General features: G+C 37.7%; 1 protein-coding gene across 1 annotated transcript in view; it reads right to left on the minus strand.

Annotated features, from left to right (window-relative positions):
• The window catches only part of SYT1 (synaptotagmin 1), a 423,804-nt gene that overhangs the window by 119,279 nt on the left and 292,422 nt on the right, over window positions 1-12,103 (minus strand). Inside the window, exon 7 of the mRNA XM_060165202.1 lies at window positions 11,255-11,422. Within this exon, the coding sequence (XP_060021185.1) occupies window positions 11,255-11,422 (168 nt within the window). The remainder of the gene's footprint in view (window positions 1-11,254; window positions 11,423-12,103) is intronic.

The following is a 12,103-nucleotide window of genomic DNA, read 5'->3' on the forward strand; positions in this document are numbered from 1 at the left end:
AAAGGGAGTGGGTAGTTCTAATATTTAGAACATTGTTCTTGTGTCAGGATAAGCAACCCTAAAGCTTCTACCCTACGAGAGAGTACACTAGTAGAAAATGGCTTTGGAATCAGAAAAAGGGTGTCTGAATCCTGAGTTCTCACTGGCTAGCCACGTGGCCTGAGCCTGGGTTCTTCATCTATCCAAGGGGTCTTAGCATTGACCTTACATCAAGAGGTGTGGTGGTGAAGAGCGGGATCCTGCAGACACATGTTCTGATTTAAAGGGAGACTGGAATATTTTGAGGAAATATCCCTCAACTTTGGAAACAGTATTGGGAGAGGATTCCCAGCATACATCAGTTCTGTTTCAGATGGAGCCCCAGGTCAACCTAGAACATCATGCTTCCATGATTAGGGTTTCAGTGCCTGAAATAACATTTTTTTTTTAAACTGCTTTATTGAGGTTATACTTCACCTACTAGAAAATTCACCTTCTTGAAGGATACAATTCAGTGGATTTTAGTAGATTCAGAGTTGTGTTAACCATCACCACTATCTAATTTTAGAATACTTTCATCAGCGCACAAAGAAACTCATACCCACCAGCTGTCATTCCTCATGCCTCCTCCTCTACTGCCCCCTACCCCACCCTGCAACTCCCAGCCTTAGGCAACCATTCATCTGCTTTCTGTCTGTGTGGATTTGGCTGTTCTGGTCTATCCATGTTGTAGCACGTATCAGTGCTACACTCTTTTTTATGGCTGAATAATATTCTACTGTATGACTATAGCATGTTTTGTCTAATTATTCATCAGTTGATGGAAATTTGAATTCTTTCCACTCTTTGGCAATTGTGAAAAATACTGCTACGAACATTCTTCTACAATTTTTTTGTGTGGAAATGCGTCTCCACTTTGGGGGGCGAGTATAAACCTAGGAGTAGAATTGCTAGGTCATATGAATCCTCTCTGTTGAACATTTTGAGAAACTGTTAAACTGTTTTCCGAAGCGGCTACACCCTTCAGAGCTGTGTGAGGGTTTCGATTTTGCCACATCGTCACCAATACTTGTTACTGACAGTCTCTTTGATTTAGTAGGGCCTGGACTTTGAATTCTTTTTTTGTGGTGTCAGAGCATAGAGAAGGGCGTGGTCATTGGGGCCACACTGTGTTAGTGCCACCTTCCACTCATGCGTGCTAAGCCTTACCCTGGATGGGCCTTGTGACCTCTTCTCCATGTCACCCCCAGTCTGTCTTCATCCACCGTTTCTCACACATGGGGGCTAAACTCGGATATCCTGTCTTTCATCAGAACTGTATGCTGATGTCCTCTGAACCCTAAGGCTGTCTCAGTCTCCTCACAAAAGGAAGTATATCAGTCTAGTGGTCAGAGCAGTGCTTTTTCAGTGGCAAGGAAATAAAGGCTCTGATCAGTGTCTTCCATAATAAGAAAACCTAGTATTTGTTGAGAGTTTATTAGGTGCCAAGTATTGTTTAAGTGCTTTAAATGAATTATCTTTTAGAGTGTATCACAACTCATGGAGGTGGGTAATATTAATCCCATTTTGCAGAAGGGTTAAGTAACAAGCCTAAGGACACCAATAGTAAGTGGAGTCATGGTTGGATACACATTGGTGGAGTCCAGGCTCAGAGCTTTTATCTACTTGTGGTACTGTCTCATAATTAAAGTATAATTGACTACGCTTAATGGGTCTGTTTATCTTCACCACTGTTTTTCTAGAAGCTAGTACAGTCCCTGGCTCACAAAAGAGCCCTAATAAATATATGTTGAATAAATGAAAGAATGAAGGAATAAAAGTAATTTGCAGTATTTAAGGCCTCTTGTTCACAATTGGAAAGAACCTTAGCCACGTGTAAAACAAGTAGGTTTGCATGTGTGTATGCGGGCTCCCTCTCTTTCATCCTTTAATTATTTAAGTTCTTGTTTATCAGCAAGTCCTCATTCTTCTCCTTTATTCTTTAGTACAAATAGTACAACTGAATTGCTGACATTTCATCTAATTGCAGGGTAACAGATTGTAATGGATTAAAGATTCACAATACAAACATTTGGCTTGCTCAAAGCGAGGCAGGAGTAAAGCAGAAGGTGAAAACATTTTATTTGAAGAAGTCACAAACAAGATAATAAAAAAAATTGTTCCAAAGCATATGATGAACCACCAGAAAAGATGACATTGTACAAGATCCAAATGTGTGGAATTGGAGGACAGGACAGAACGAGACATTCTCCTGCATTGATGACACTGCTTCCCACTCAGAATCCTCTTTGCTATTTCAATAGTAAAACAACCAGATACAGGCAAGATTGCACTTGTCTATATCATTTTTCTCACCCTTCTTTTGTTTTCTATTCATTCCTCTTTCAATTCCCACTCCTCACTTTATGCTCCTCCAATCTATATTCATGAAATCCATGCTTCTAAACCACTTTGCTGTATTTAAAGTTCAACTGAAAACTCTCACTCTTTATTCTTTAAATAAAAAAGAAAACTAACACCTACACTAGTTTCTATTAAAACAGATTTCCTTGGCACTACATGTATCCAGAACTTATATCTCTTGATGATTTTTCCTATAGTGACCCATTTGAGAGACTATATAATGGTGTTATTGCTCAAAACATTTTGGTCAGAGTCAGAATAGAAGTCTCACAAGAACATCCACTTCATTACTTGATCATAATAACTAAAACTATTTTACTCAGTTGGATCATCACCTTATAGGCCATACTGGGAAACAGCTTATGACCATTTCAATCAAACTTACTTTTTAAAGACAGGCCACAACTGAGGACAGAGAGAAGACTGTATTGTATACTGAGAAAGACTTTTGGAGAGAGGGGCTGGAATTCAAAATATGTACCATATAGGCAGTACAACTGGAATAACTGGGTATCCTTCAAAGATGACTTCTCTGAAGGTGGTATGACTCATGCATGTTTGTAAAAGAAAATTTTTATTTTAATTTGTCCAACCGATTCCCTTGGAAATACTTATTTAAGCACTTGGGATGTTCCAGGCACAGTGCCAGGCACTGGGGATAAGAAGAGAAACAAGATTGGCAATATCCTTGGACTCACTGAGTGTTAGTCAATTAAGTAGCAATATGGCAGAGGAGAGAGAGAATGGGTTTGGGAGTCAGACCTAGGTCTAAATCTTTATTCTGCTGCTTACCTTCTGGGTGCACCGGGCCGATGGGGATTGGCCAATCCCAAACAGGGATCTGAAGAATGACCCCATAGGACTGCACCAAGGATTACCTGAGATCATGTGAGAAAAGCACTTAGTAGAGTGCTTGGCATAGAGGTGGGGCTGGCTTTCATATTCCAGCTCTTGTCCTTGGGAAGAACAAGTTTTACGAGCTTTATTTAGCGTCCTGAGTTTAGGTTGATCAGTCTGACATTGTAAGGGACAAACTGTCACTAAACTACTTCATTTAGTCTTCTTTCTCAAGATATCTGTTCAAGCTTTCACTCTACTTCTACCTGGGCCTGTCATTGGCGGTCTTAGCTCTGTCAGTTGTCTCTTGTTCACCTCTTAACTTTTGGAAGGCATTCTTAGTTTCCTTCTGCCTATTCAAAATCTACTCAGTTTTAAAAGACTAGCTCACTTTTTTCAACTCTTCCACGGACCCTCCCTGTCCGTACCTTTTCTTTGCGCCTAAAACATACGGTGCCCTGTAATTTATACTTCAGATCTGGCTCTTTGCCAAACTGCTTTTGTTAATTTTCATTACGAAATTTTGCTACTATTACTGACCATTTCCCATATGTGAATCTTAATCTTCCTTTCCATGCACTTTACAGCGGTAATTTCACAGATATTCAATATATGTTCTGAATAAATGAATGGGAATTTAAATTCTATTTAATGAATTTTTTTTATTGGAAAGCAAAATCCCTCTGCCTTCATTAAATTCATCAGCAATCATGAGTGAATAATAACATGTTTGTGTTAATGAGTACCTTTGAACTTTAGGGCTTTGTATCCTGGACAGGAATTCATGCTAAGTATTTATGAAATATTATGAAGAAGAAACAAAAATGCCATAGCTATTTAGTGTTTTTTTTCCTTTTGCTGTGTTACATTTGCAGTGTATTATAATATTTGAGAGGGAAAATATATATGTAGATTTTAATCAGTTGAATGTTGTCAAAGAAAATTGACCAAATGTTGAAATTCCAAAATAAACAGGCCAAAGCTGAGGAAAAACTAATTTGTATCAGTTTGGTTTTGCTCTTTTTTTTGTTGTTGCATTTAAGTTGAGTTTATAGCTACACTTGGAGGCTAAAGAGACTGAGAGACACTGTTTAAAGCAGATGGTATGGTGAAGTAGAAAGAGTGGTGAAGTAGAAAGACCGGTGTTTGAAGTTTAGCTCTGGCATTGGTTGTGTGAACTTGGACAGACTACTTAGACTTTCCTGGGCTCAGGTTTGTTTTTCCCCTCATTTTGTAAAACAGATTTAATATGCCACTTTTGAAGACTGTTGTGAAGTTTTTTTGTGGACACACAGTAGATTCTCAGTAAATAGTAGCTCTTATTATTATTGGTGTTTATAACTTAGGTAGAGAAGTTAAGGGAAGCTTTTAATAAGATGCATTTTGGAACCGAGGGAGCTGGGTTGGAAATCCAGGCCTCTGGGCGATGACAGCTGTGAAGGGGAGGGTAATGCAGTAGGTTAAGGTATGATAATGGGGGAACCATGGGAGGTCGTTAAAGGGCATTTTGAAAATGTCCAGGGTCTCTCCCTCCACTTAATTCTTTAGAGTCTAAATTTATTTTTTCTAGGGAATTCACAGTAAAAAAAAAAAAAAAAAAAAGGGCCAACTGAAGAATGTCGCTTGCTGTCTGGTTCTACAAGGATTGAGTCATTAGCTACTGGAGTTGCTGACCTTTAACATACCCTGAAAGGAGCTCAGGGTGGAGATCAGGAATGAGGCACTCTGTGCTCTGGGAAAACTGGCAGAACAAGGCTTTCAGATAGTTAGATATTTTCAGGAGAAAATCTTATGAACCCAAATTCTTGCATCTTCCCATACTTTAAAGCGCTAAAATCGTTAACTGAGATATCTTTTCCTCGTGGCTAGTAGCAACCTTCTACAGAGATGTGCTTTTGCTTGCCAGACCTCTTTGCCAAGATCACATATATACTAACCTCCCCCCTTATGTCCTCCTGAGAGTTCCTTGGAGCTATCTGAGAGGCTGTCTCTGGGGCTATAGTCCTCAGTTAAGTCCCCAATAAAACTGAAGCTCACAGTTCCCACGTTTTTATTTTAGCAGACAAATGATACCAAATTTTCATTTAGAATCTCAGTGAAGTGAGAATTTGTTTTCCTCCATTTGTGCCTGAAAAGGCTTTTTAACTAGAAAGGCAATCAAATTACAGTCCTACACACTAGAAGGGTATTTCCAGTTATTCTTTCCTATGATGTTTTTAGAAACCACATCATGAAGCCGACAATACTTATTATGCATAGCAATACAGTTATAATTGGTGATTGAAATTCTGACCAAACTCAGATGCAAGTAAACCACAGCTGTGGCCAAAGACGTATCAAGAAATCAAATGCAACTCTACTTAGTTTAAAGGGAAACTGTTATGTTGCACGTACCACAAAATGGACACATAGATACTAAGTACACTAAAATATATCATGGTCTTAATATAATATTATTGAATTGTTTTATATCTATTTTATTATAAATCTGACTAGCAACAAATATTCTGGATACAATAAACTTAGATTTTGTTCATATTCTTGGACTTCTCCTTGGAATTGATTCTTTCCCATTTCCCTCTGGGTAAATTTCCATGTTGCCAGCAGAGACTCAAATCAGAGCTTTAACTAAATCTTAACTTTAAATAAAAGTTAAATTAAGCTGAGCCACAAGCTCTCCGTGCATCATGGAAACAGGATAAAAAGGTTTATCCAGAGGAAAGAGATCCTGAATAAGCCTTTAGCCCTCACCTCCCCCCAAAAAATGAGTGAGAGAAACTCATCATTTTCATGACCATCAACAAAAACAATTAGAATGATTTTGCTAAGCATCTATACTGCCTCCATTTGATATAAAAAGACTGAAAAGACAAAAGGGTACTAAATCACTTTCATTGTTTGGTGCTAAGATACTTTATTGATGGTTTTTCAGAATACTTTAGACTTCATTTGTAAAATAAGAACACAATTACCATAACATGGACTTTAAAATGGAAGTTTTGAAGCATCTCTCATGTATAATATGCAACTCTGCCCCATTCATTAATTCGAAAATATTTTTTTACACCTACTGTGTGCTTGCCTCTGTGATTAAACTTGGTTTCACAGTTGGGAACAATAGATACGCTGCCTATAGTCCAGTGGGGAAGACAGACGATGAAGAAGTAAAAATAAGCATACCTTCCTGGAATGCTGGGGGTCAAAATGAGTGTCTTTGTTGCATTTCTCTAATGTGATAGTTTGTGAGTGACAAGGTAGATTCTTACTGGCTTCCATATTAAAGTTCCTGCACTTAACCTTTTATGAGGATTTCGTTCAGGGCACTAATTTGTTGTGCGGAGATTCTTGGAGGGCGTGAGCTACCATCTGACTGCTAAGTATACTTAGAAACAGCATCAGTTCTTTCACGATCCTTGGACAAAAGAGATGCCATAAGGAGTAATGACTTGAACGCATTCCAAAGGAATATCAAGTAACTTATCATAAGCTTAAAAAAACTTTGGATTTTTGATTGAATATGTATTCTCCAAATGCTTTTCTGTGAATTAAATGTCTTTCTAATTAGACTTAAAAATGTGGAGTTTTCTTGCAAAACTGATTTTCTATTAAGGCACTAAAGTAGTTTCTCTTCCCTTCTGCTTGGGTCCTAATTAAATTATGTCCCAACTTGTTTTAATTCAGCAATCGGTTTTTTTTCCATTTGTACTAGATTGCAGAATCTCATTTAAAAATCACTCTTTAACGAATTCTACACAAAGCAGAGGTGATGGACATTTTCCAAGGGAGAAAAAATAGTACTGGTCAAGTTATGAGACAGACTTCTTAAAAAAAGGGATCCAGTTGCATTCTGGTGGTATTTTATGCTGTTTTTAGGGATTAAAAAGTAGTAGTGGAAGGCATAGGGATGAAAAATTAGGAACAAATGCTAAAATAAAAAGGGTCTAAATGCTTTGAAGATGTACTTGATGCTGGGGTACAGGACTGATACAGTTGCTGCAATGATCATAAATAAAATTCATTAAAAAATGGAGTCATAGCTATTGATCATAATATTTGAAGTAATTAAGTAAAAATATTAAAGGAATGGATTACTCCAAATATCTGGAGGTTGGCTTCAGGTTTGACTTATGGATGACATAAATATTCTTGAATGATTAAAATGAAGAAAATCTTAAAAATTCACCAGGTAGCCTGAGGCTATACATGTTAGAAGCCTTTTGCCAGTGGAAGAACTGTATATACTGATTATAAAGGATGATGTTTGAGGCCTTAACCTGAAAAGGGGGAAAATTAAGACAATGGTTTTATGCGTAACCATCTCTTGAAACTCAAAGGACTTCTGTTTTAAAGAGACAAAAGGAAGAGAAAGGTTTAGCTGTCTCGCAAGGTCAGATTCCATCTTCACCTATTAGCAGGTGGAAGGAGAGTGGGTCATCAGTCATGCAACATTAAACAACAAAAAAAAAGGCTAGCAAACCTGAACTACTAGTAAGGGAGGGGACTTGGATTGTGTTAGTCATAAAAACGTCATAAAGTCAGGATGGAAACTTCAGCACAGAGGTTTTCTCCACGGGCTAGAATCTAACAATGGGAGTTGTGTGCTTGTTGAAGCTCTTCTGGCCTAATTTCTCTCTTCAACACCCCCTGTGTTTCAAACATGTGCTTAGTAACTTTTAGATAAGGCTCCTTTCCAGTTTCTCCCCAATTGCTCGCATATTTAATTGCTTACTAAGATAACACATAATCCTTTAACTTACGTAATTGCTTCATCATCTTATGACTTTTATATTTTTTAACTTTAAACAACAAAGCCTACCCCATGCTATCAAAATCCTGGGGTTGGATCCTAGTGGGCTGTATTTAACCCGTTTAAATCCAAGTCTCTCCTTGAACAGACTATTAATGACTAGCGGTTCAGTTTCTAGATTCCAAAGCTGTTTCTTGAATTCGTTTTTCTCGCTTTCTTTGGTATCTTTCACTCATTGTGACATTAAAAAGAAGATTTAACACTTTAGAGGAAAGCAAAACAAAAATCTTAAACAAAATTGCTCATATAAAATGGAAAAAGAATTTTGTTTGAAACAGTGAGAACTAAAGTCAATCTAAGACTTCAGTTTATTCAAACAACTATAATTTTCTCTAGTTAGTGGACAGTAGCATGAAAAGACAGCACATTATCAGTGAGAAGTAATTCTTTAGACATAAAATGTAATTGGAATCTTATTTATTAGGAGAAAGTTTATACCTGAATCTAGTTATCCAGAGATACTTTGTAAGCTAGACATCTGTTTTATAAGGTTTCCTATATCATGATAAAAGGAAATAGTCACTCAACTGAAAACCAAAAATTATTCCCAAGTAGATACCAAAGAGGAAAGGCTCCAGGGTTTAAAAGTACAGTTATAGAATTATTTCCCATTAAAAATCTCCAGAGCCATTCAGTAAGTACGGTGGTGGAGAGGAAAAGAGTAGAGCAATACATATAGAGGAAAAAGAGTAGAACAAATAGGGAGATGAAAGCACAAGAAAGAAAGGACACAAAAAAGATTGGTCAAGAAGAAAGAATGGGAGATCTCTTGCTTGTTGAGTATGTCAAATAGCAGACTCCATGCTAGGTACTTTATACTCTATCCTATTTAATCTGTAAAATAAGATAATGTTAGACCACTTACTGGATTAAAAAAAAATACTGAAGTTTAGAGAGCATAAGTGACTTGTCTAAGGTCTCTGAGCTAGTAAATGGATCTGTAGGGATTGAAACCCAGGAGTGTTTGATCTTAAAGGCAAGACTTTTACTAGAAATCAGTCTAGCTGGCAATAAGCAAGGCAAAAACTGGAGTGAGGGAGGAAAGTGAGGCAGCACTAAACTCCATGAAAGCAATAGCAGTGTCCACCCTTTTCACGTTTCTTTTTTTTTTTTTTTTAACACCTCGCACAGTTCTAGGAATATAGCAGTGCATAATAAACGTTTGCACAGGCTCCGGACGCGCAGGCTCAGCGGCCATGGCTCACGGGCCCAGCCGCTCCGCGGCACGTGGGATCTTCCCCGACTAGGGCACGAACCTGCGTCCCCTGCATCGGCAGGCGGACTCTCAACCACTGCGCCACCAGGGAAGCCCTGGTGAATCATTTTGAGTAAGTTGGATCACAAAAAAAATCTTTCATAGGGAGAGAAGATGAGGAGGAAGAAAGTTATAAAAGAGAGAAAACGGGCAATTCAGGGGGTGGGAATAAAAACGTGATTCTTTTTGGGCAGTCTACCTAAACTTGTAGATTCTAGCGTCACACCTGTCAGCTTAGTGTCAAGTATCAAACTCTGCCCGTATTCAAAGAATTTTTTAAAGAAGAAAATGGCTTGATGGATTACATTTCCTAACACAGACAAAAATATTTACCAACTTTTCAGAAGCCCAGGGGTGTAGTCTTGGAATCCCATACCACTTGATAGTGACTAGTTGGGGGGGAAGGACATGAGCCATGCCCTCTGGACAGGTGGGCTTGCGAAGGACAAGTGGGTCCTATCTGGATACTCGACCAAGAAGCCAACCAATAATCAATTAACAAAAATCTATCAGTTAATAATACTTGTTATGGTCCCACCCCTATGCCCCAGCCACAGGGAACTTACAAAGTCAAATATGTCAATAAAATATAAAAATTCAGTGAAACAGGTCACTACTTTGTTAAATGACTAGCAACATTATGATTAAAGGATTAAATGTTTTTCACACAGATGTTGCATTTTAATATAGATATTGGTCTACTCATAGGGAAGAACTACTTAAATAAGTTGTAAAACTTAAAAACTCTATATTATCCTTGGGTGGTTCTATCCACAGGGGCGGTAAATCTATTTCAATATCCAAGAATCTAATTTTGACTAAACGTTTTCCTTCCAAAGAAAAAGCAGAGCTTAACTCAAATAATTTTGACTCCTTTTTTTTTTTTTTTACAACGAAGTAATAATTTTAGAGCACTAATAAAATTCAATTTCAGTATAGTAATAAATAAACCTGTTCTAAAACCTCAATAGTAATAATGGTTACAGAAAACCTTAGGTTGAAAGGATTCCCGGGTGATGTCCTTGGCTGAGTTTCTCTGAAGGCTTGGGTTACTTTCTGATTTCCCTGGTGGCCCCAAAGTGACCACACCTTACAGAATCCAAGGCGTCTAGTGATCCTAAATGACAAAGGCTGTTGGCAGTCCCTTGGGTAATTATAAACCCATGTTAGGAACAAAAAAATGGCTGGAAAAGGAGTTGCTTTAGGAATTCAGAGAAGCTAAGAACTGTTTGCTTTTCTGGTATTGGCCTGTTGAGACACTGGCTCAGAAAAGCACTAGTGTCAGGCTGGCATAGCATAATCAAATAGAATTGATTATTATGCAGTTTAAATGCACTAAGGCTACTGAAATTCCCTTCTTTAAATCACAGAAAAATCCTGGGCTAACCTATTAAACCTGGGGCAAAACAATGTGAAGAATACTGTAAAAATGTGAGTCACTTAAAAAGTGGATTTAATATCTGCCTTTGTGAATTTTATTTGACGTTTTACCCATTGTGCTCTGATATCTTTAGGAGAAACAATGAACTGTCTGTAATATGCAGAAATAATCAAGGAAAAAGTGCCATTTCATTTCTATTTAATAGCTATATAATCTATGTAGAAAACAAAGTCTTTGTGGAAAAATACAAAGGAAAAGATGACTTTTCACTGTCCTTTTAAAGAAGCAGATTTTGTGTGTGTGTGTGTGTAATTTCTAAGCTTTTAGAAGTGGTGTGTGTGTCTGTCTGTCCCCTCAACCCCAGGGAATTATCTGTAGACCAGCACAAATCTTTGTTTTCTTTCAAATAAGACCCAGAAGATCAGTATACTTTTTTACGAGGTTATGCAATCCCCTGACCCTATTTTGCTCACTGTCAGAAGCTGGAGGGCCACATCACTCACGTCACCCCAGCAGCTCTCAATAGGTTAGTATGAGAGTAGCAACTGGCGAGTACGGCTTGTCACATTAGAAATGCTAATGTTTTTCTTACCTCTTCCTTCTCTGCACTTTGCAGATCACGCCACTCCTCAGTTACGTGACCGAAATCCACTGTGTTCATGGGGACTTTAAATTCCCCAATGATGTCATGCTTGGAGAAACGATCAAAATCATAGACAGCCATCACCAGAGTTTTGCCACCCAATTCCGAATACGGCACCTAAATAAAAAGATGAGGACAAAATATCTGGTCACAAAAAAATGCTTAAAACATGTTACCTGTTTATAGTCTTTAATTTTAATATTTATGTTGGATAAACAGAACAGGGAGATACTTGTGCTTTGGGGTTTTTTTCCTTAAATTGAATCATTTAACTAACTGCTTGGGGCTTAAATTACTTGGGAGAAAATGAGGACTTACCATAGTGATTTATCACTTTATCCCAAAGTTCTAGAAGCTGTTAGTATTATTAATAATAGCTCATACTATTAGTCAGGCTAGAAACACTTCAAGGTTAATATACGAATAAACCAAGCCAATTGCACTTGACTATATAAATAAGTTTTTCTTGTAGAATATTTTGTTGTCATTTTTATGATAAGTTATACTGTCAGGGTGCAACTTAACCGGGTAGATAAGTTGTTTCAAAAGTTCTACTCTTTCATTTTTAAAAGAAATTTTATTGGAGTATAGTTGATTTACAATGTTGTGTTAGTTTCAGGTGTACAGCAAAGTGAATAAGTTATACACACACATATGTCCACTCTTTTTTAAAAATAAATTTATTTTATTTTTGGCTGCGTTGGGTCCTCGTTGCTGTGCACAGGCTTTCTTTTAGCTGTGAGCAGGGGCTGCTCTTCGTTGCGGTGTGTGGGCTTCTCATTGCGGTGGCTTCTCTTG

The sequence above is a fragment of the Lagenorhynchus albirostris genome, chromosome 11 (genome assembly GCF_949774975.1).
Source record: "Lagenorhynchus albirostris chromosome 11, mLagAlb1.1, whole genome shotgun sequence".
NCBI lineage: Eukaryota > Metazoa > Chordata > Mammalia > Artiodactyla > Delphinidae > Lagenorhynchus > Lagenorhynchus albirostris.